The sequence below is a fragment of the Brassica napus genome, chromosome C2 (genome assembly GCF_020379485.1).
Source record: "Brassica napus cultivar Da-Ae chromosome C2, Da-Ae, whole genome shotgun sequence".
NCBI classification, from domain to species: Eukaryota; Viridiplantae; Streptophyta; class Magnoliopsida; order Brassicales; family Brassicaceae; genus Brassica; species Brassica napus.
Genome location: NC_063445.1, coordinates 20,499,032 through 20,524,014, shown reverse-complemented (window position 1 = coordinate 20,524,014; position 24,983 = coordinate 20,499,032). Strand labels below are relative to the sequence as shown.

The following is a 24,983-nucleotide window of genomic DNA, read 5'->3' as shown; positions in this document are numbered from 1 at the left end:
TCTCTCTGCTTCATTTCTTCTAGTTCGTCCTCTGTGGCGTATCTATACTCGAACCGCTTTTCTGCCATGAAAATCCTGTATATGATGACAATAATGTAATTAATTAAGATTTAAATTTCAACTTGTTAAAATAAAAATTTGTAAGCTCATTTATTTACCTCTCATATTGAAGAACGTCTTCGCAGTTGGTGAGCAAATATGTTTGCAAATGACTGCGCTCCTGCTCAGTAAGTCGACGGTCCTTTGGTTTTCCGCTAAGTCGTCCAACGTCTGTGAAAATGTCTGGAACCGTAACATGATATGTTGCCCGTTCGCCTCTATCATCATGCCGAGCAGGTCTTCTGTTTTTGGTCTGAACTTCTGCTGGAAAGTAGTACTCGGCAAAGTTTGAAGTTTCTTCATTGATCATCTGTGCGACTATAGAACCTTCCACCCTACTTAAATTTTTCACCATCTTCTTCAAATGGAACATATACCGCTCATACAGATACATCCATCTATACTGCACAGGACCACCAAGTTCCAATTCTCTTGCCAGGTGAATAACAAGATGCTCCATAACATCAAAAAATGAGGGAGGAAATATCTTCTCAAGGTTGCACTGAATCACGGCTATGTTAGTCTTCAAATTTTCAATACCTTCAAGAGTCACTGATCTCGTGCATAAATCGCGGAAGAAACCACTTATCCCTGCAATTGCTTCATGAACATTTCGTGGTAATATTTCCTTGAAGGCGAACGGAAGGAGGCGCTGCATCATTACATGGCAATCGTGGCTTTTCAAGCCAGTAAACTTTCCTTCCTTTCTGTCGATACAGTTACGCAAATTTGATGCGTAACCGTCTGGAAATTCCACATCGTTTGAAATCCAATCAAAGAACGCATCTTTTCCCGCTGCATCAAGTCGGTATATGGGAAAAGGAGCCCTACCATTCTCATCAACATGAAGTTCTGAACGAGCACATATATCGACTAAATCCAGTCTTGACTTCAAATTATCCTTTGTTTTACCTTGAACATTAAGGATCGTGTTCATGAGATTGTCAAAAAAGTTCTTCTCAATATGCATGACATCTAAATTATGCCTTAGCAGATGATCCTCCCAGTATGGCAGATCCCAGAAAATACTTTTTTTGTGCCAGTTATGTAGTTCTCCAACAGCATCTACCGGAAAACGCTCATGTCCACCGACTTCTGGCGTCCTTTCTGCACCAAAATCTCTTAGTTGTATCTTCAAATCTTTCCCACAAATTTCCGGAGGTGGACTGTCAAACACCCTCTTGTTCTTCGTAAACAAATTCCTACTCCTACGATATGGATGATCAGGTGGTAGGAATCTCCTGTGACAGTCAAACCAACACGTTTTCCTTCCGTGCTTTAGTTGGAAAGCATCAGTGTTATCTTGACAATATGGACATGATAGCCTTCCATGCGTTGTCCATCCAGACAACATACCATATGCTGGAAAATCACTTATTGTCCACATTAGTACTGCCCGCATTTGAAAGTTTTCTTTACACGAAACATCGTATGTTTCAGCACCTTGAGCCCATAGTTGTTGCAACTCATATATTAGTGGCTGAAGAAACACATCAAGTGATCTCTTAGGATGCTCTGGTCCGGGAACGAGAATCGAGAGAAACAAAAACTCTCGTCGCAAGCACAAGTTTGGGGGGAGGTTGTATGGTGTAAGAATGACGGGCCATAGAGAATACTGTCTTCCACTCTTGCCAAACGGACTGAAACCATCAGTACATAATCCAAGGTAGACATTTCTTCTCTCATACGCAAAGTCGGGATACTTTGATTGGAAATGCTTCCACGCTTTTGCATCTGAAGGATGTCTGATCTCACCATCTGTTGAGTGCTCCGCATGCCATCTCATTGGTTGCGCTGTGCGTTCAGACAGATACAACCTCTGCAACCTTTCCGTCAAAGGTAAATACCACATCCTTTTATATGGCACTGGAACTCTTCCAATTGTATCTTTATAACGAGGCTTTCCACAAAATTTGCATGTAACCCGCTGTTCATCCACCCTCCAATAAATCATGCAGTTGTCGCTGCATACATCTATTACCTGATACGATAAACCAAGACCAGCTACGAGTTTCTGAACCTCGTAGTATGAACCAGGAGCTACATTATCCTCGGGTAGAATACCTTTTACAAAATCAGCAATCGCATCCACACAGTCTTCAGCCAAATTATAATCTGTTTTAATGCCCATCAATCTTGTAGCAGATGATAAAGCTGAATGACCATCTCTGCAACCTTCGTACAATGGTTGCTTTCCAGCATCCAACATATCATAAAATCTCCTAGCTTCTGCATTGGGTAAATCTTCCCCTCTAAAATGATCATTTACCATCTGCTCAGTACCTACACCATAATCTACATCCGTTCTAATTGGTTCTTCTAATCTAACCGCTGGCTGAGGTTCACTAGTACTACCATGTTCATAATCAGTTTCCCCATGATGATACCAAATTTTGTAACTTCGTGTAAACCCACTCAAATATAGATGAGTCCAAACATCCCACTCTTTAATAACCTTTCTATTTTTACAATTAGAGCAAGGACATCTTAACATACCTGTTTTTGCTTCCGGTTGTCGGTGAACTAACCCCATGAATTCAGTTATACCTCGTTGGTATTCTTCCGTAAGCAATCTCGTGTTCGGATCCAAATGAGGTCGATCGATCCAAGAACGAAAATAATTTGAAGAAGACATATTTTTTATGAATCAAATTCGTGTGTAAATAGAGTAAGAGGGAGGATGAAGATATGAAGTGAATGAAGAGGAAGAGGAGTGCTTGTATTTATAGTTTAAATCCTGCCGACATACCGAGGAAATTCCGACGGAATTCCGACGGACAAAACTAGTTCGTCGGAATTTCCTCGGAATTTCCTCGGAATTTTGTAAAATCCCCCAACGGCTCTCCAACGGCTATAATATTTCCTCGGAATTCATCGGTTTTTTCCGAGGAACAGAGTTTTCCTCGGAATTTCCTCGGAATATTCCGACGGACTGTAGTTTCCTCGGAATTCCGTCGGTATATTCCGAGGAAATTCCGAGGCAACCCAATTTTGTGTTTCCTCGGAATTTCCTCGGAAATTCCTCGGTATATTCCGAGGATTTCATTTTCCGTCGGAATGTCCGTCAGAATATCGCTGTTTTCTTGTAGTGTCCCATCGACAAACCCTAAAGGAATAGGAAACTTACTAAAGCAATAAAAAAATAAAACATCATTATCTTTAAAAGAAATAAAACATAAAACCAAATCCTAGAAATAATATGACTTGAATCTGTTTGATGTCGTTATGTTGGCGCCAAGGTTAGGGATGCCGCTGCATCAGGACTCCCCGAGTTAGAAGGATTCGACCCCGAATCAGAACCGGTACTGGCGGGAATAGAGCGAGATAGTTGCTTGACGTTGAAGACATCAGACGTGTTGGTATACCCCAGAAGCTTCAATCGATAGGCATTATCATTACTGACCTCCAGAACTTCAAGAGAACCAAGTTTCTTTGCTTTCAGCTTATTATAAGCGTGTGCTGACATTTGATCCCTAGTGAAATACGCCCACACTAAATCACCGACGTCAAAGACAAGGTGCCTGCGATGAACATCTGCTGCAGTCTTGTTCATCGAATCATTCAAAGAAAATCTCTGCTCCCAAACTTTCAAAAGAAGCATACTCGTTGTTTCAGCTACACTCTCCACGTCCGCACTAAGAAATTTAATTTTTCCATGTGTAGCGAACCTTGCTTGATTACAAATAAAGAGGTCACCCCACAACCAAGTGATGTTGTAGAATTGGTCGAGACGTTGAATACGCCTCCTAAGCTCCCAACCAACCGCCGTATTATATGAGAAGATGTGAACATGCAGAAAAGCACCTTTCCTTGTGTACGAGATATTGATACGGAAAGACATCACGTCTTTATCCAAAAAGAGACACAAAAGCTTGCTTGTCTTGCAAGTAACGTTGCTCCACCACATCAAAGTCGTGAGTGTGTAACTAGAATAAAACCGTTGACTAGGAAAAGCTCTTCTTCTCAGGGTCAAAACTCTTGTTTCTTCTTTGTCATCAAAGGAAAAGGTCAACACCACACCATGCGGCACCAACCTTAAAAAAATCCCTTTCGTACCGATAGATATCACATATGTAAGATGACAATCATGAATATAATAAGCATGTGCCAATATTTTTCCAAAAACAGCAGACTCAAAAGCTGTCATTCTCGTTTGTAGAAAACACAGCGCTTCACTAGAGATGATCCAAATCAGCTTGTTCCCTTTAAAAACAGTCGCACAACACCACACATCAACATATATCGTCCTTGGCTGAACACATATATGATATGCCATGGAGAGTATACACTACGAGAAGGAAGAGGTTAGTGGAAGAAGAAGCTAGGAAGAGATCATTGGAGGAGGAAGCTTTACGTAATTGAGGAAGAGGTTTATGAAGTCAAACATGGAATAAAGGCAACAGAGTTTGTTACAGATAATTGTACATGGACCTTATACTATAAAAGGACTCCATTAGTTTGCAAATTGGTTATCGAAGATTTGTACTTGGCTTAACTCTCCGACTTGTGGAGATTAAGAGTGGGCGGTTGGGAGGATACTCATCAATATACATCTCAGTTCATAACAAATTGGTGCGGTGAGGCGTTCTGGATCGAACAATCGCGACGATTACGACGAACACGATGACGAGACCGACACAATCATCAGGAAATCTGGAATCGCTTTCGCTGCAAGTCACAGAGCAGAGAGAGACGACCATACAGTTGCGCGAAAGTATTGACGAAGTTAGGTCATCGATGACGGAGCTGGAGCAGCGGCTCGATGTGAAATTCGAAGCGATTCTGAGGAAGCTCGATAAAAGACCGATGGAGGAGACGAGTCTTCCTTCGAATCCGATCACTCTATCGCAAGATCCTCAGGTACATTTCTCAAACACGGAACCTGGCCGTAGTTTTAGGGAGTTCGGTGATACGGTTAGATTTCTGATAACGGAGAGTCGCGATAGTTTGATTAAGAAAGTTGAACTTCCGACTTTCTCGGGAGAGGATGTTTACGGTTGGATCGCCTTGGCTGAGCGTTTCTTCAGAATTGGAGGTTATGGTGAGCTGATGAAGATTGAATTGGTTTCTGTCAGTCTTGGGGGAGACGTGTTGAGCTGGTTTAACAGTGAGATTTTGCGACATCAATTCAGCAGCTGGTGTGACTTTAAGAACAAATTGATTGAACGTTTTAGCAGAGTGAAACTTCGTGATCCGAGTCAGCCCTTTTTTGCCGCTCAACAGACGGGGACAATTGCCGAGTATATTCATAAGTTCGAAGATCTGTCGACACAAGTGGTAGGGTTAACTGATACGCAGAAGGAGGGGATTTTCATGAATGGTCTAACACCGGAGATGAGAGAAGTGGTTACAATGTGAAAACCTGTGAACTTGCCAGACATGATTTTAACTGCTTATCAAATGGACGATAGCTCCTTGTTCAGTGTAATTCAAAAAGAAATGAAGAGCAAAAACATGGCGATGTTGAGACCCCCGGAGAATAAAAGCAAATCTTACTCGAATTTCAACACAAATACAGGATGGAAGCAAGCTGCGCAACCTTTACAACCAGTCACAACACAAAAACATTGGAGACAACCGATGAAACCACGTCCGCAGTTGAGATTATCTGAAGCACAGATTGCGGAGAAGAGGAGACTTGGTTTATGTTATACGTGCGATGCGAAATGGTCTAGGCAGCATGTGTGTCCAAATGCATCTTTACAAGTCCTGACTGTGATTGAGGGTTGTGATGTGGCATTATTGGATCAGGAAGTGAGGGAGATGGAAGAAGATGAAATTGTGTGGGAACCGCAGTTGAAGACATTGTCTCTAAGATCGTTTCTTGGACGTTCTTCACCAACTACAACTAAAATGACAGGATTTCTGAAGAAGTTGGCGATGATAGTGATGTTAGACAGCGGAGCAACGCACAACTTCATCACTCCCGCGTTGGCTTGTCAAGCTAAACTGAGAGTGGAAACATTGAGAGGATTGGACATATTATTGGGAACCGGAGTGGCAGTTCAAGGAGGCGGGGTGTGCAGAAATGTAGTCTTTGACCTACAAGGAGTGAAGTTTGTAGCAGACTTTATTGTCTTGGAGTTGGGGCAGATTGATATGATTTTGGGCATGCAGTGGCTGCGAACGCTTGGTAGATGTCAAATTGACTGGGAGAGACATGAATATGTGTTTTGGTATCAAGGACAGAAGGTAAAGCTAGTGGGAGATCCTACTTTACACTTGATGTTAAAAGGAGGCAAGCCTGGTGTTGCTCAACTGGAAATACATGAGACAATTCTAGAAGTTCTGAAGTCTTTTGACCATATTTTCAGAGAGCCGACTGAGTTACCGCCAATACGGGGTAGAGAACACGGTATCACGTTGCAACCAGGAACGGGGCCAGTGAGTGTACGACCGTATAGGTACCCTCAGATACACAAAGACGTTATGGAGAAGAGCGTTCAGGAGATGTTAGCTAGTGGGTCAATAAGACCAAGTCACAGTCCCTATTCTAGTCCCGTATTGCTGGTTAAAAAGAAGGATAAATCTTGGAGATTCTGCATGGATTACAGGGCGGTGAACAGAGTAACAGTTCCTGATAAATATCCTATTCCGATCATTGACCAGTTGCTGGATGAGTTACATGGAGCTAAATACTTCTCAAAGCTTGATTTGAGGTCGGGTTATCACCAAATTCGAATGAAAGAGGCAGATGTGGAGAAGACTGCGTTCCGTACTCATGAAGGTCATTACGAGTTCTTGGTCATGCCTTTCGGCTTGACCAATGCACCAGCCACTTTCCAAGCTTTGATGAATGAGGTGTTTCAGCCGTTCCTGAGGAAATTCGTTTTAGTCTTCTTCGATGACATCCTTGTTTATAGCTCAACACTGGAGGAGCATGTGCAACATCTAGCAGCGGTTCTGAAGGTGTTTGAAGAGCAGTCGTTATTCGCAAATAGAAAGAAGTGTGAGTTTGGCCAGAGGAAGGTGGAGTATTTAGGCCATGTGATCTCCGCTTTGGGAGTTTCAACAGATCCTAAAAAGATTTAAGCAGTTACAAATTGGCCAAACCCGAGAACGGTTAAGGATTTGCGAGGATTTTTGGGGCTCACAGGATACTATAGAAAATTTGTTCAAGCGTATGGAATGTTAGCTAAGCCACTTACCGAGTTGTTAAAGAAGGAGCAGTTTTTATGGGCAACAGAGGCGCAATTAGCTTTCGATAAGCTTAAGGTGGCGATGACAACAACTCCGGTATTAGCGTTACCAGACTTCACCAAGATGTTTGTCATCGAGTCAGACGCTTCAGGTTTTGGATTAGGAGCGGTTCTAATGCAAGATAGGCATCCAATCTCCTACTTCAGTCATGCCTTGACAGCAAAGGAACAACTAAAACCCATTTATGAACGGGAACTGATGGCGATCGTGATGTCTATCCAAAAGTGGCGCCATTATCTTTTGGGGAGAAAATTTTTGGTGCGAACTGATCAACAAAGCTTGAAATATCTGCTTGAGCAAAGGGAGGTGACGTTGGATTATCAACGATGGCTGACACGTATATTGGGGTATGATTTTGATATTGAGTACAAGGTGGGAACGGAGAATAAGGTCGCTGATGGATTGTCTAGAATAGTTCAGTATTCAGCTGTTGAATTACAAACGAAGTTGTGTTCTTTGAAAATTCCAACAACACTACAGATGAAGGACATTTTAGCGGAGATTGAGACGGATCAGGGAATTCAGGAGATGATTGCTAAGTTGCTAAATGGCGAGGCAGTAAAAAATGGATATACGTTGAATCAAGGGTGGCTGTTGTATAAGGGGAGTTTGGTGTTGCCAAAAACGTCGCAATACATTCCTCTCATTTTACAAGAGTGCCATGATGGATTGTTAGGAGGTCATGCGGGAGTGTTAAAAACTCTAAAACGTATTCGAGAATGTTTTTACTGGCCCCAAGTGAGGAAACATATCAGTGAGTATGTGGCTGCTTGCGAGGTTTGTCAGACGCATAAGTATTCCACATTGTCTCCTGCCGGTTTGCTTCAACCAATAGAGCTACCTACCAGGATATGGGAAGACATTTCGATGGATTTTGTTGAGGGCTTACCTTCGTCACGAGGCGTAAATGTTATATTGGTAGTGGTTGATCGCTTGAGCAAATATTGTCACTTCTTGACACTGAAGCATCCTTTCACAGCAGCAGAAGTGGCTCAGCAGTTTCTTTCTGAGATTGTACGCCTACATGGATATCCTAAGTCGATTATATCAGATAGGGATAAGGTGTTTTTGAGTAACTTTTGGCGGGAATGTTTTAAAGCTTCAGGCACGAAGTTGCGTTTTAGCACAGCTTTCCACCCTCAATCAGATGGACAGACTGAGGTATTAAATAGATGCTTGGAAACGTATCTAAGGTGCTTTGCGTCTACTCATCCCAAGACGTGGGCTAAGTACTTAATGTGGGCCGAATTATGGTACAATACGTCTTACCATACAGCAACACAGTGTTCTCCTTTCAAGCTGGTCTATGGGCGTGATCCACCATCGTTATTGCGGTTTGAAGAAGGGTCCACACAAAACTTTGAGTTGGAAGTGATGTTGAAAGAAAGAGATGCATTGCTGGATGATGTGAAGAACCATTTGTTGCGTGCGCAGGAGATTATGAAAAACAATGCTGATAAACATCGTCGAGATTTGGAGTTCGATGTTGGATCATTGGTTTATTTGAAGCTGAGGCCGTATAGACAGCAGTCGGTGCAGAGGCGTATTTGTCAGAAGTTGGCTGCTCGTTACTATGGGCCCTATGAGGTGTTAGAGAGAATTGGGAAAGTGGCTTATCGCTTACGTTTACCGGTAGAGTCAAAGATCCACCCAGTGTTTCATGTGTCTCAATTGAAACCGGTGATAGGGGTGGTAAAATGGTTACACCTTTACCACCGGTGCTGTCGGCGGAAGAGGAGTTGATAGTGGAACCGTTGGAGTTGTTGGACTCTCGTTACAGTGGAGAAGGATTTTTGGAGGTCTTGGTACAGTGGAAGAATTTACCGGCGCATGAGACTTCTTGGATGAGGATGAAGGAATTTAAGACGCAGTTTCCATCATACGAGCTTGAGGGCAAGCTCGGTTTGCGAAAGGGGGGTATTGATATGCCATGGAGAGTATATATACACTACGAGAAGGAAGAGGTTAGTGGAAGAAGAAGCTAGGAAGAGATCATTGGAGGAGGAAGCTTTACGTAATTGAGGAAGAGGTTTATGAAGTCAAACATGGAATAAAGGCAACAGAGTTTGTTACAGATAATTGTACATGGACCTTATACTATAAAAGGACTCCATTAGTTTGCAAATTGGTTATCGAAGATTTGTACTTGGCTTAACTCTCCGACTTGTGAAGATTAAGAGTGGGCGGTTGGGAGGATACTCATCAATATACATCTCAGTTCATAACAATATACTCCCAATATGGATAGCACACAGCGCTGCTTCTATACTTATAAGCACCTGATGAAAAACTCGACGAAGGACAACAGACGAAGCACATGTACGCACAAACTGTGACGTGTAGGATGTAAACGCACACAACATGCTTGGCCCACAACTGATTTCGACAAGCCACAAACCCATCAAGTCGTTACAAGATATTCGTAATGGTGTTGTACGCATAACTCCAAGGTTTCCCATATAAACTTCATAGCAAAACCCAAGTTGGAATAGCGTAATAGGAAAGAATTCCCATTGATTCTCATGATGTTGAGAAGAAACAACAAAGCAATGAGAGCTTTGCACTATTCCCAGCTGCATGTTGAGTGAATGAAGATCAGAAAAATCCAACTTTGTATAATGAAAATCCCACGCAACACCACATGCATATTTCCTCATGTCCTCAAAATTTTTTTTCACGAGTCCTAAAGTCAAGGAAATGGCAGAGAGAGAGTATAGAATAATCATCACGACACCAAAAGTAAGCTCACCATGAACTGATCTCACCACAATCCTCACAAGAGAACGAACACTGATATGTGTTGGCAGAATAAATGTACGAAGCTTAACATGAACACATAACACACAACTGTAGGATTCCCGCAAGTACTTACTTGACACGCAAGTAACGTAACTTCCCCATGTTGCTATCGAGGCTTTGTCAGTCGAATTCACTTTGTGGAATACGGATATCCCACATTCTTAACTTATAAACTCCAGAATGCAGCACTTTCCAATAAACAACTGACTCCACACTCCCTTTTCTGAACCGTAGCAGTAATAATTGCATTCGTATGAAACTCGAAATCCTTGTGATCCCTATATCTCCGAGACTCTGCAAAATCTCCTCAGTGATAATTACTGTGATACTGGAAGAGGATCCAAATGACCACAAAATCATATCCTCTCTGTCATTGAACACATAAACCAGGAAGGAGCCAACTGGAGACACCAACACTATCACGTTCTTCCAACACGCTATGAAGGTTGTGTTTATCTCGAACAATACGTCCATGTATCCATGACTTTCACCAGCTTGTAAGGATCGTCCACCAAGAGAGATCATCGTTTGTTTGCTACTATCTTCATCATGTATGGTATAAACAGTTTCCCTCAACTTCTCGTCATTGCAATCCTAACAAGATTCTAACAAATTCTTCACCAAGCAAGTCGTTATGGGTTTGACGAATAGTAGGCATGATTCCCATACTCCAGATTTTACGTACACAGTCTTGATGATGTTTCAAGAGACTTGTCTTGCAATAGCAAGTAGACACATTTGAGGCAGTAGGAAGTTCCATAGGTGGATTCGTAGCAGATTCTGAAACAGCATCAGTTTTGTTGGGTTCCACAGAATTACCTCGAACAAAGACAGTATGTGAACTTGAAGGAACTCCTTGATAACCGAGACCAGCTGTTGTCTTCTCTATTCTACCTATACCTAAAATATTGTCTAAAGTTTTGGATCCAGTATTTAACATCCGTATACTCCTGCGTATTTCACTCAACTCATGCTCCAAAGTTCGGTTTTTCTCTTCTTCTAACAGAAGAGCCTCTTGAAGTGTAGTGATCTTTGCATTCAATAAAGTTGTATCCATTTGTTCAGCTTCATGACCTTGACGTCGAACACGATCTGGTGGCTCATGATTGATTTGCCGAGTAGAATTTGTTCTAAATACACCATAATTTATATGGTCCCTCTGCAAATCCATAAGAGTATTGTAGTCACTCTTTTCGCAGACTCGAGCATGTTCTGGTTTTAGATCATAAGTGTGATCTTTTCCTTTGTTGGATTCACTGCTCTTCCAAAAAGAATTAGTACTTCGGCCAACTGTTTCAATCATCGTTTGAAAGTATGGAGAAGTATCCTTGAGATTAAAGTCCCATATAACACCAGTACTTGTCGTAAAATCTTCATGAGATAACGTTGGAGTTTCTCGAGAAAATATTGACTCATCAAAAGTTAGGTTTTCTTCTTCCAATTTTTCCGATGTGACTTGGTTCATCTCGTCTTCATCGTGCATGTCATAGATTGGAGAAGTTTCTGCAACCTCTTGATCAAACACATCAAGTATTGGATCAAAATTTTGCTCTGAAAAGTTTTCTTCGTCTTCTTCTGTATCATAAACATCAAAAATCGGTCCTCCACGTTGAACATTCTCGTTGTCTCTTGTGTTAGAAATTTTGCATCCAAATCTTCATACTCTTTATCCAAGTCTGAATCATTGTTTTTGAGACTACAAACATGCTGCTGAATACCTGGAGTAAACGAATTCTTGCCCCCCTCTGCGTCTCCGTTATTATCATCATGTTTATGGCGTCCACGCGGATTGCAGGGGCCGTACGTTGCGTGATTAAATTTGTCACAGTGGTCACAAGAGTCGCAATTTGGGCTTGAAGGTCGACGATAGATTGTTTGGTGGCTGGGGTGTCGTCATCAGTGTGTTGCTGAGAACGGCGATAGGTACGATCCATCGTAGCGGGTTGAGAAAGTTACGGAGCGTAGCAAAGCTCTGATACCAACCCGGCACAGCATACGAATGGGTGAACGGTCGATCTAAGAATTTAGGGTTCTTCGAGACCTGTTCTTGGATCGATCAAGAGTTTCTTTCGATAGCTTCTTGAGACCAACTTCATGTTTGATGAATTGAATCAAATCGAACAAGGGATAAAAGCAAAGCTCTTCTTATTAAAATCAAAATGTCCCCTAAAACAAGACGGCTAGAGTCCTTTATATAGTTATTCCCATCGACAAACCCTAAAGGAATAGAAAACTTACTAAAGCAATAAGGAAATAAAACATCATCTTATATATTAAAACAGAAGTCACAACCTTGATTCATGTGTGATTTTTTAAAAAATGGACCTAATGGACCTATTCCTAGAAAGTCATCTTACATTTAATCTCTGATCTTATCATTTAAATTTTGGGCCTACCAAAAAATTTTATTGGCCTATCAATAATTGGATTTAAACAATAGATGATCCATTGAATTTATAGATAATATAAATTAAATAGATATAATTTAATGTTGTAATACTATACTTCCATATGTTAAATATTTAAATATTTATCGACGTTAACTTTTGAAATTATAAAGATTTTTTTTTTTTTAAATAACAAAAATCATATTATCTAACAATGATTAATATTTACTACATTAAACCAATGAAAAAAAAAATTTAACTATATAGTTTATTTTAAAAATTAAACAAAAACTAAAATTTTAATTATGTACACGATAATATAAATCTATGAAGCGGAAAGTTTAAATTTTAAAAAACTTTCTAAATTTGTGAAATGTTATAATATCTTTGAATATGACAATAAAACTATATTTTACTAATCCTTATATATATATTTACGATTTTAATAATGAAATAATAATCCAAAAAAATATATATATAAGAAGATACAAATATATGTGAAAGTTTGAAACAATCCATTCAATGAAAAAATATATCTTAAACTTATTATATTTTAAAAATTGATAGACACATATATATTATAATATATACCAATTTAGAATTGAAAATAAAATATTTATATAAAAATAAATGAAAACAAAAATCCGCGCGGTTGTGCGGATCGAGATCTAGTTATCTTTAAAAGAAATAAAACATAAAACCAAATCCTAGAAATAATATGACTTGAATCTGTTGGCGCCAAAGTTAGGGATGCCGCTGCATCACTATGGCATAAGATTCTCTGGACAATTAAAGAGTTACCCTTTACGAAAGATAATGTGGAAGTGGGATTCATTTACAATTAACTTTGATCGATGAGATTAATTATGTACCATATGTTCTATGGACTATGGGCCTATAATATATATACTGGGATAAATTACGGCTGCTATGTGACAGTGATATAAATATATTCTCAACGAACAATTTTTAATCGTGGGTCCAGTCAATCTTGTCATTCTCATCATTATTTCAGCATACTAATATATGCATCTAACTTAAGATACATAAAGAATGGTTAAGGTGGTTAACGCATATATGTTTGGCTAATGTAAAATATTGCTATCTTTTCGTCAGATCAACAAAAAATTATTCGAAGTTTTCATTAACTGAAAAACTCTTATAGTGATGTCTACATTGGTGTCTTCACGTCCGAAAAATGCGCAACACAGAATCAATTTGTTAATATATATACTGTTATAATTGATATGTTATATACAATATGTTTATTTTTTTGAAAAAAGGCTTTATATACGATATGTTTCCTTTTAAAATAACATCAATACCATTAAAAGAGGATCATTCTCAAATTATATCCTTAATGAAAATTGCAGTTTTCTCAAAAATACCCTTATTTTTACAAAGAATTAATAAAATTCATTAATGGCATTTAAGTCTTTTGGTTTTGGGCCTACAGATACACCTAAATGGATCTATAAATAATAGGCCTATATATATATTTAAAATATATATTAATTTTAAATTTAATATAAGTATAAATATATTATGAACAATAAATGAATTAAGAAACATGAAAATATTATTTTCTTAAATATACGTATCAATATTCAAAATAGATCATTTGAATATTATACATATTTTCAATACAAACCAAAATCGTATATCCTACACCATATATCATATACATATTTGAATATCATTTTTCAGTGTATAATGTCATTTTATACATAATATTAATATGGCAATTACGAGTGTTCAAGAATATTTTAAAAACTATCTTAAAATAAATTTTTAAATCTAAAATACAAACACAAACTTATAATAGGTTATTAATAACGAAAATCAACTAATATTGTCATATCAATAAGTTATTTTATATTATCATTTTTATTTAGATAACATGATAAAATTTTATCAAATTCTAAGGAATCACTAATTTATGTAATATTAATAAATATATGAGTAATTTAATCAATTTTTTTAAAAAGTACTATAAGATATTTTGTTATCGGATCAATAGTATCAGATCGCGGGTTAATAGTGAGTTTTTAGGTTTTTACCGGGTTATATCGGATTTTTAATTAACAAATTTTTCATTAAATCCGAACAGGATTATATACAATGTATCGGGTCTATAGGTTCAAACATGAATCTAGGTCAGATATGAAAACAAATTTTAAAACTCAAACATTATTATAGAACAGCTACCATATTTCGAACAAATACCATATTTTGAAGAGAAAAAAAACAAATGTTAAAAACCTAAAAACTCAATTGTTATGGTTCGAAATGAAAAATAATGGTAATTTGTAAATCAGTTTTCGATTAATAAATGAAAAACAAACAAACCCGCGCTTTCTAAGCGCGGGTCAAAATCTAGTATAGTATTAAATTACTAGATATACATAAGAGATATGGTGAGGAATATAAGGATGAAGGAACCAAGGTAGATTCTATTAATATATCGTAGCCTTGACTGGTAGAGCATTACAATAAACATTATCCTCCTTATTATCCGATCAACAATTGATAGAAAAACATTTAGAATAGCATGTAAAAGATGCAAATGCTCTTCAAATGCTCTTTATCCAATGTTTTCATAAATTTTTGGTAGATAATTTGTATTTAAAATATATAAAACTTTTAAAATAAATAAATTATATTTTGGTTAATAATATCACAAAATTATATTAGGATACAAAAATAAAATTAATAAATCAATATATTTAAATTTTTTAAAATAATATTATTTTACATTCAAAATATAAATTAAATATATAATTAATTATGATTTATTATTGTAAATGTAAATATATCTAATTATTTAGAAATAAATAAATTATATATCATATAATAATTTTGTAATAATAATTTTGTATATGAATCATGTACTGCTCTACAAATCATTTTATTAAATAGATTTACGAGAGCATAACAACTTTTTTAGTATACATCTTCTTTAGCATATTGCTACTATTTTGTCATCAACTATACCAATCAAAGCTATGTATAGGTGCAAAATTTGCTACACACGAGTATCCCATCAATTAATTAAAATTATGAATTGAATATACGTATTTGTCTATAGTTCTTAGTTGCTTATAAAATATTGTTATAGATTTTTAATACTCCCTCTCTTTCAAATTTCAAATATGTTGTAACTAGTTTTAGAAAAAGCACTAAAAATATTATATTTTTAAAAGTATCATTTAGTATATGAATTCAACTAATTATAGAAAGCTCTACAAAATTTATTTGGTTATACAATATCCAATAAATGCAAAAATTGCATTGAAATGTTAAAAGTACTAATATTTTGAAATACAAAATTCTCTGAAAGTACTTATATTATAAAAGAGAGGGAGTGTATATATTAGGGTGTGGATGGCATGGTTATGTGCTCACATTTTGGATATGGAAGGGATGAAACTGTATGTGAGAAAAGTACGAGGCAACTCCTCGGCACGTGCAGTACCGTATGAGTATATTAGTTTTGTGAATAAAACAAAACTGCATGAAAATATACGAATCAACCGGCTTAAGACCAACATTATCGGCACTTCTTAGCGAAGTTGCTTAGTAATAATCACCCAAAATTTAAATCAAAATTATGGAAAAACAAAAGAGTCGTCGGTTAATTAAGAACTTTTCGAACATGTCCTTATAGGGGCACGTGGCGTAAGGCGACAGGTTTACCGAATGGGGTAGGGGAAAGTAAAGTTTACGGTATCGACTTCATTCTCATCGTCTCCCTATTCTCTCTCTTTCGTCGGCGATTTCAAACAAACGGTCATCTGGTCGTTCAATCCACACCGATCTCTCCTGTCATCGAACCCTTCTCCGCCGAATCCAATCGAAACCGGGTATGTGTTTCTCCTCTGTCCTCCGTTTTGAGATTTATAGGAATTATTTTTCGAAAATAAGTCTTCCGTATCTGGGTTTGATTGGAAATTTATATTGTCACGATTTGATTGCATGCTTCTTGTTTGTGATTGTTCACCGATCTGTTTCTGATTCTATGCTTGGTGTTTGAGTAAATATAATTGAAAATTAGGGTAGATTTAGGGATTTCAGAGATGAAGTCATTTTTAGATTCCTTTTCTTGATGAGTACAATTGATCTTCGATGGATTTCAGTGTTTGAGTAAATGTAAGGGTCTTCTCTTTACACCGTGTCTCTGTTTTTTTATTTTTCCTCTGCAAATCCATTCAAAGGTTTATTCTTTTCCTTAGTTTTTTTTTCATTTTTTGAGGAATGTTGTATCAAGAATTGTGTATTTTCTGTAAATTAATTTCAAAGGGTGTATCTTTATGTAGTTTTCCGGGTTTCATTAGCTTGCTTTCTCGTTGATTTCAATTGTCACCATATTGGTTTATGATTTTGGTGTTTTGGTTATCTTTGTAGATTTGAGAATTCGTGTTTCGAAGTTCAGTGTTTATAGGGTTTATCATTTTTGGTAACTCAGTATTCGTTTTGTAACTTGGTGATTTATGGTGTGTTCTAATAGCATTATTTTTCAAATGATTGGTAGAATACAAGATTTGTTAGAAAACGACGTATGCGTAGTGATTTACTCATTCGAGTTTTATGGTGTGTTCTCATACCATATGTAACCTTTTTGCAAAAAAGTATATTGTTTAGTACGTTTGTTCTTGTAGTTGGTTTCGAACGAAATCGTTTATTAACTTAATTGAAGGTTAGTGAACTAAATTGACAAGTCTGAACGAAGAGATGTTTATGGTTAGTTCTTTGTCATTGGAGTCTAGTTTGTTTGAAACCAAATCCTCTTATAATTTAACTACTTGATAGCTTTTTGGCTGTGCAATGTGTAATAACTCTTGATTAGACGTTGGTAGTTTATGGTTATGTCTTTATTATTCTTACTTATTGCTTCTTCAAGTTTCACCTATTAAACCCCAACCATTCCTCAATGTATCATATATCTCCGGTTTATTTACTGTTTCTCTTCTATACTCCTCTCTCTGTTCTAATCAATATGGATTCAAGGAATCCATATAGCCAGTCTCGTAGTTATGTAGGCCTTTTTAATAGTCAGAACTTTTCTTATGAAAGTTATCCTTCTACTTTAAACTTTGGAGCCTCAGAAATCCCTCCTTTCAGTTCACAACAAACCGACGCTCCAGATGTATGTGAAGACACACCAGTGGCCTGTAGGGAGAGAATGAAATGGACTCCAGCTGATGAAGACGTCCTAATAAGTGCGTGGCTAAACACATCTAAGGATGATGTTGTTGAAAATGAACAAAAATCAGGGACCTTCTGGAAACGAGTAGGTGAATATTATGCAGCAAGTCCTCATGCTAGAGAGAGTGGTGAACCAAGAGAGCATCTCCATTGTAAGTAGAGGTGGCACAAAATCAATGACTTCACCAACAAATTCTGTGGTGCATATGCGGTAGCAGAGAGACATATCAGTTCTCGTCAGAATGACAATGATGTTCTCAAGGTGGCTCATGACATCTTCTACTCTGATCACAACACGAAATTTAATCTTGAACATGCGTGGTGTGTGTTGAGGTATGAGCAGAAATGGCTTAGCCTTAACACTCCTAAACCTAGTGGGAGTTCAAAGCAAAAAGCTGGAGAGACATGTTGACAAACTTCAAGCACCACTGTTGGTGATCATGAGATCCGTCCTGAAGGTATCAAGGCTGCTAAAGATAAAAAAGAATAATGCTCAAGGGAAGTCTCTTGCTGAGTATATGAGCATTTGGGAAATGAAGAAGGAGGATCTCATGATGAAGGAGAAACTGTCAAAGCTTGCCATACTAGACACACTCCTAGCCAAGAAAGAACCACTAAGTGAGGCTAAAGAAGTTGTCAAGAATAAGCTACTCGCCCAGTATTTCTGAGAATTAGAGCTTGTCTATGTTTCTATGTTAGAACTATGTCTTAAAATTTATGTGTTTAGTACTTTGTATTATCTTAAACGTGATGAATTCCCTTCATGTTTGCTTTTAAAATGTCTATCTTTATTAATGAATAACTTAGAATGTCTATCTATGTATTTCTGGTTTCTACTTTATAAATGAATGTTGCTCTTCTATTAAAAAATTGTCTATCTTCCTGGATCATTAGATGTCTATCTAATATGATTAGTTTTTTTCAGGTTTAGTTAAAATGGGCCATCGATATAGCTACAGCCAGCCTTCAGATTCAGAGGAGTATGGTGGGGAGATAGCTGACATTGGATACAACTCAACGGAAGAGCTTATTCGTCGGGACCAAGCTGAGTTAAGCATCAATAATGGTGCGCCGGCTCAGTACCCTCCGCAACTCGAGGTTGAGTTTTGATTCCCGCAGACATGCTACTGTGGTGGTGAACCTCTACTAGCAACGTCGTACACAAAAAACGATCTAGGAAGAAGATACTACACATGTGAGCAGGTTGATGATGGAGAATGCCATGTCTGGAAGTGGTGGGATGTCGCGGTGATTGAGGAGATGAGGGTCAGGGATAGACACATACTTCAACTGGCTGAAAAGGTAGATAGTCTCAGCTTTTTGAGTGACTTTGAGACTGAGCAGAAGTTGGTTAGGCTAGAGAAGCTTGTGTGTGACTTAGCAAAGAAGAGATCAAGTTTTATCAATGGGTTTGAAGTATTTGTTGGTGTAATAATCATTGTTTTAGTTTTCATAGGTTTGGTGATCATCTTTAAGTGAATCCAGATGTTGTAGTAATGTGTAATCTGATTTGTACTGATCAATTTGTTTGTGTAATGATCATCGTTATTGATCAGTTTTTCGAACAAGCCTTTTGTAATGAATCGGATTTGTACTGATTTTTGTTGAATTCTTTGTAATGACTCGTAATGACTTATGACTTTATTTATAAATGAACTCTTATCGTATTATGGCTATAATTATAAATGATCTCTTTGGAAACTATACATTCATGAAAACATTATTCACGATCATGATCTACAAAAATGTATGACAATTGGATTGCACTTGCCTCCAAAAATGTGTCACAAGATGTCTTCACTGTGTGCTCGTGACCATTGGTCTTGGAGATTAAAAAAAATTGTTTCTCTGCAAAACTAAACAAAGTTACATGAGAATACCAGTGTGCTCGTGAGAATGTGTGCTCGTGACCAATGAAAACAAAATATAGTGTCACAAGATGTCCTCACGAGTAATGAAAACAAAATATAGTGTCACAAGCTAGTATCACAAGATAGACTTCTTTTAGCCTATAAGTATAAGACATCGTAAAACATTTTTAGACATCTTCTCCTCACTTTCATCATATCTTCTCTTTTTAAAAAAAAATTCTAATGGCATTATCATTACCACAAAGATGATGATGATGAATTTGATTCCATATTTGATGATTTTTTTGAAAACCCTGATCTTATTCCAGAACCAAAAGAGAGAAAAAAATATATTTTTATCGAGAGAAACCGGGAAGAAGGCCACCAGAAGCTATGGAATGATTACTTTAGTGATACTCCAACATACACTCCCAAGTTATTCTAACGACGGTTTCGAATGAACAAATCATTGTTCCTGCATATTGTGCATCGTCTCTCCACAGAAGTACTGTATTTTCAACCAACAGAAGATGCAACCGGACGGTCTAGTCTATCACCCCTACAAAAATGTACTGCAGCAATTCGACAATTGACATATGGTGGTGGAGCTGATACAATTGACGAATATGTCCGACTTGCTGAAACAACAGCTTGAAAATGTTTGCACAATTTTACCGCCGGAATAATCAGCTTGTTTGGCGATGAATACCTAAGACGTCCCAACCGGAGGATCTGGAAAGACTACTCCATATCGGAGAAGAACGTGGATTTCCAGGGATGATTGGAAGCATCGACTATATGCATTGGGAGTGGAAGAATTGCCCGACCGCTTGGAAAGGAATGTATTCACGAGGAACTGGAAAATCAACAATTGTGTTGGAGGCGGTAGCTTCATATGACCTCTGGATATTGCACGCGTTTTTTGGAGCTCCAAGTACTATGAACAATTTTAATATTCTTGATCGATCACCTGTTTTTGATGACATTATTAACGGAAATGCGCCACAACTAAACTTCTATGTCAACGGAACAGAGGGGTTATTATCTCACGGATGGTATTTATCCGAAATGGGTGACTTTTATTCAATCTATCAGACTACCACAAGGTGAGAAAAATTCATTATTTGCTAAAACCCAAGAAGCTGTTCGAAAAGATGTTGAACGTGCCTTTGGAGTCCTTCAAGCTAGATTTGCCGTTGTCAAAAATCTATCTATGTTATGGGATAAAGACAAAATAGCCAATATTATGAGAGCACGTATCATACTCCATAATATGATTGTCGAAGAAGAACGATCATCATTCACTCAGTATGACGTTTTTGAATTTTAACAAGGAGAAGATGTGGATGATACATTTTTCGTCGATATGCCTACAAATCTCGGCAATACAATTGATCGTCGAGCGAGCGTTCGGAATAGACAAGCCCATCAACAATTAAAAAATGATTTGATTGAAAATATATGAGCTAAATTTGGACATCTTCCAAATAACATATAATTTGTAAGTTTCTATGAATTGAATAAAATGTGTGTTTGCTTTTATTTATTAAGTTTGTAATTTTTTTTTTGTATTTTTTTTTTGTTGCAACTTTGTAATTTTATTATGTTTTCAATTTTAATGTTATATGTTTTATTTAAAACTTATCTTTTATATATCACTACTCATTAAAATAAACAATTAATTTACTAAGGGACAACAAAAATCCTACCAATAATCTACACTTTTGGGATTGTCTCTTAAGATTTGTCTCTTAACATAAAAACATAATATAATAAGCTAAGGACTCAAAAAAAAAGTCCTACCAACAATGTTAGCTCTAAACACGACTCGGGGTTGGCCTAGTTAGTGGTTTCGTGAAATTTCGACTCTCTGTGTTCGATTTCTGTAATTCTGTTGTGTGGAGGATCAAGCAATCAGTTTTTTTTTTCTGGCCTTCGGGATTAGTTGTGTTTTTTCCGGTCCGGATAATGCGGGTTATTAAAAAAATACACGAATTAAATTTAAAAAAAAAACTGAAATACTTACATACGTATCCCAACCTTCTCATGCACATAAAGCTAAGGCTGCTAAATATATTCCATCCATGTTACGTTTCATACCAGCTGTTCCATATACCATTCTTTCCTTTTCTCAATTGTAAAAGAAAAATTCTATAATATAAGAGTAATGTGTTTAATGTGTAATATATCTCTGGCATATCAAGATTTGGGACAAAAAAAGTCGTCATAAAAATACGGATTCATGCTTAAAGATAACATTAAAAAAACGTCTCACAGGAAAATATAAAGATTCATAGAAGAAATCATTTGTCTCTCTATGCTAATGTTTCGAGTAAAGTTAACCATACCAAACAGAATAAAAACCATCGAACCTATAAAGAACACCAACCATCCTAACTCATCTAAGTGATAAGACTCTACTCTTTCTCTTGTTTTCCCTCGTTCTTCTTTGTTCGCTAGAGTTTAAATTTAATTAAATCGAATAAACCCCTACTAATTTGATCCATGTTGATTTATGTTCTTATTTCAACAAACCAACGAAGATAGGACCCCCAAAAAAGCTTACAAGGAGAGAAACCATGCGAAATCTCCAAACCCTTCGTCTCCCGTTGTTGTTTCGTACACTATTTACGGTTGGTTTCGTCACTCTTCTTATGATTGATGTGTTTGTATTACAAAACAATAACGAAGTCGACAAAACAAAAGAGACTACTACCGCCGCAACGATGAACAATTCCATTATACATGCTAAGGGTGTAGAAAAAGATCTTGGTGATGGATCAAAATATGGTGATCTTAGCTACGGTGCAAGCAAAAGAAAAGTTCCTCGTGGACCCGATCCTATACACAACAGGTACTTTACTGGTTTCTTGTTTCAGTTATCCCTTCCAGTCAAAAAATCCTTCCATGTATATGTATGTTGTTAGTTTCAGCAATATATGGCATAGCTAATGATAACTATGATGCTGAGATGGATTAACAACGTCGTGGGATTAGTATATTAAGCAAGCTAATTAACTTATTTGTTGTTGATGTATCTGTTTATATGCAGATTATTTATAGAATATTTTTGCCACCGTATACATTACGTACGTCTAGCATAGTTTTACTATAAATAAATATAAATATAATTGGTTTCTTTTAGCTAACACAGATTCGGTAAGACATATCACAGAGGCTCGCAAAAGGCTGTCTGGTTGCTTTATTCAGTCTATATATGTTAATAAATTACTCTGTAAGAGCATGATTAATGCGGATGTCTTTGGGTGAGGTTCTTAACGTAATATAAGAAACATCTTTTAACTTTTAACTAAGAAAAACTAAGAAACGTCTCTTATATCTTTTATTTAAGAGACGTTTTTAGTTGTTCTTAGTTAAAAACTAAGAAACGTTTCTTATTTTGCGCTAAAAACCTCATCCTAAAAAACTTGCATTAATCATTCTCCAAGATGGCTTCTTCTGATAACTTTATTTTTCCTTTATGGAAGCTTTAAATACCCTCTTTTCCTCTCATTTTTCTTCACCTCATTTCTTAGTTATATAGAAATACCACTTAAGATCTCAGTTGATTATTTTTAAAATAAAAGCGTTTACTATGAATTCCATACATGGCCTTAAGAATATATATATACATGTTATGAATATGTCAAAAAATTTCGGCTCCAAATTTGACATGCTACGAAAAATATAAATCATGTGGAGCCCACATCACTATGCATGTACAGTAACTTCAACTTTTTCACTTCTATATAAATCGATCATTTCGATCGATTGTAATACACCATTCCTTCTCTTCTAATAACACATTCTCTCTTGTTATCAGTGTTATCTTCTCTTACGGGTATAAAATTTTGCCCTTATTTAAATTTTTCAATACTATAAAATCATAAGTTATTTTATAACAATACACACATATAGATATATAATACAAGCGTTTACTATGAATTCCACGCATGGCCTTAATGTCTATAGAAAGCTAAGATACTCCCATTTATAAAGCTGTTTTTATTGAAGTAGTTTAATAAAAAAAATGTATATAGGCAAATAAGAATAGTTGACCAAAGTAGTTTAGTCAAGTGACCCAAGTATCACTGTATCAGCTAGGCCTGGGCAAAATAACCGAAACCGAAGAACCGAACCGGAATCGAACCGAAATACCCGAAACCGGAACCGGACCAATACCCTCAAATACCTGAACGGTTCCTATATTTTTATATCTGAAATAACCGAACCGAACTGAGAACCGAACGGGTACCCGAATATATAAAAATATTAATTATATATACATATAACATCACTAAATATATATTTTTAATTTAAAATTCTATTAAAAGTATTTGAAAATAGTTGATGATAACTAAATTATTATAAAGTATCCAAACTACCCGAAAATATCCGAAACTATCCGGATAGTTTTATCCGAAATATCCAAAGTAATCCGAAATATCCAATTTTTTTATCTAAATCATCCTAATTATTTGATATTTTACCTTAAATAACCAATATTTTATCCAAATTATCCGAACTACCCGAACTATCCGAACCCGAACCGGATCCAAATGAGAACCGATACTATCAGCCTAGTCAAGTGACGAAAGTATCGAATCGATAGATGAACGCTGAACATTTGTTATCGGGTTTATAAGAGTAACTAGTAAACATGAATTCCTTTTGGATTAAGTAATTAACATGATTATTATTAACTTTTTTTTTTTTTAGCAACAATTATTATTATTATTAACTTATGTTCTGTCTCGATACAGGAGAGCAGGAAGTTTAAGACGACCACCGGGAAGAGAATGAGTACGGTGAAAGCTTGGAGAAGAAGCAGAGAGAATGAGAGAAGTATTTGTTGGCAAAATAGGTTTTTGTAAATGTAATGCTCCTAGATTCTCTTTCCCTTTCATTTGGAATCGAACCTATATGCTCAAAATATTTGTGACCCTACTACACTTCTATTTTTTTCTTTTAGTATTTTGTTTTATTTTTTCTAGCAAAGAAATACCGTGCTTGCATTTTTCATTGCACACAGCTTTCGATGTTGAGTTAGCCAGAGAAGGTTAAAAAATCTGTTTTCTCACATTGCACAACTTGTGGTGTCTACGTTTAGATATTCTATTTCTTTTCTCACATTGTATGTGCTTACGCTAAATGACGATGAGCATTTACTACTTTAGGTAAATGATACCATATTTTTAACTTTAAAACCACTAATGAGTGATTTTTATTATTCTAAAAACATGCATTTTTAATATGGATTATTAACAGCCTAATTTGTTCTAGATATTTGGCAAAAAAATTTACTAGATAGCATGCTATTTTAGAGTCGATAAAACCCCTTGCATATTCATGTTTGGTATGGACCACATATCATGTGAAAGATTACACAATCACACGCACAAGATGGTTTTAAATATTTATAACAAAATATGAATTTTTATCC

General features: G+C 36.6%; 2 protein-coding genes across 2 annotated transcripts; both read left to right on the top strand.

The window, feature by feature from the left end:
- Window positions 1-17,481: 17,481 nt before the first annotated feature.
- LOC111203080 lies at window positions 17,482-18,358 on the top strand. The gene is made up of 2 exons (XM_022696493.1): window positions 17,482-17,842; window positions 18,024-18,358. The coding sequence occupies exons 1-2, from the start codon at window positions 17,482-17,484 to the stop codon at window positions 18,356-18,358; spliced, it is 696 nt and encodes a 231-aa protein (XP_022552214.1).
- A 3,214-nt stretch (window positions 18,359-21,572) lies between these two features.
- LOC106359443 (CLAVATA3/ESR (CLE)-related protein 26) lies at window positions 21,573-24,622 on the top strand. Its single transcript, XM_013799150.3, has 2 exons — window positions 21,573-22,394; window positions 24,304-24,622. Exons 1-2 carry the CDS (start codon window positions 22,120-22,122, stop codon window positions 24,341-24,343), a joined length of 315 nt encoding a protein of 104 aa, XP_013654604.1. The 5' UTR covers window positions 21,573-22,119; the 3' UTR covers window positions 24,344-24,622.
- The last annotated feature ends 361 nt before the right edge of the window (window positions 24,623-24,983 follow it).

Excerpts from the sequence above, each read along its gene's own strand:
- LOC111203080 (XM_022696493.1), top strand. The coding sequence starts at position 17,482 with ATGGATTCAAGGAATCCATATAGCCAGTCTCGTAGTTATGTAGGCCTT. Across the intron at positions 17,843-18,023 it reads ACCAAGAGAGCATCTCCATT|GTATGAGCAGAAATGGCTTA; the intron begins GTAAGTAGAGGT and ends GTGTGTGTTGAG.
- LOC106359443 (XM_013799150.3), top strand. The coding sequence starts at position 22,120 with ATGCGAAATCTCCAAACCCTTCGTCTCCCGTTGTTGTTTCGTACACTA. Across the intron at positions 22,395-24,303 it reads CCCGATCCTATACACAACAG|GAGAGCAGGAAGTTTAAGAC; the intron begins GTACTTTACTGG and ends GTCTCGATACAG.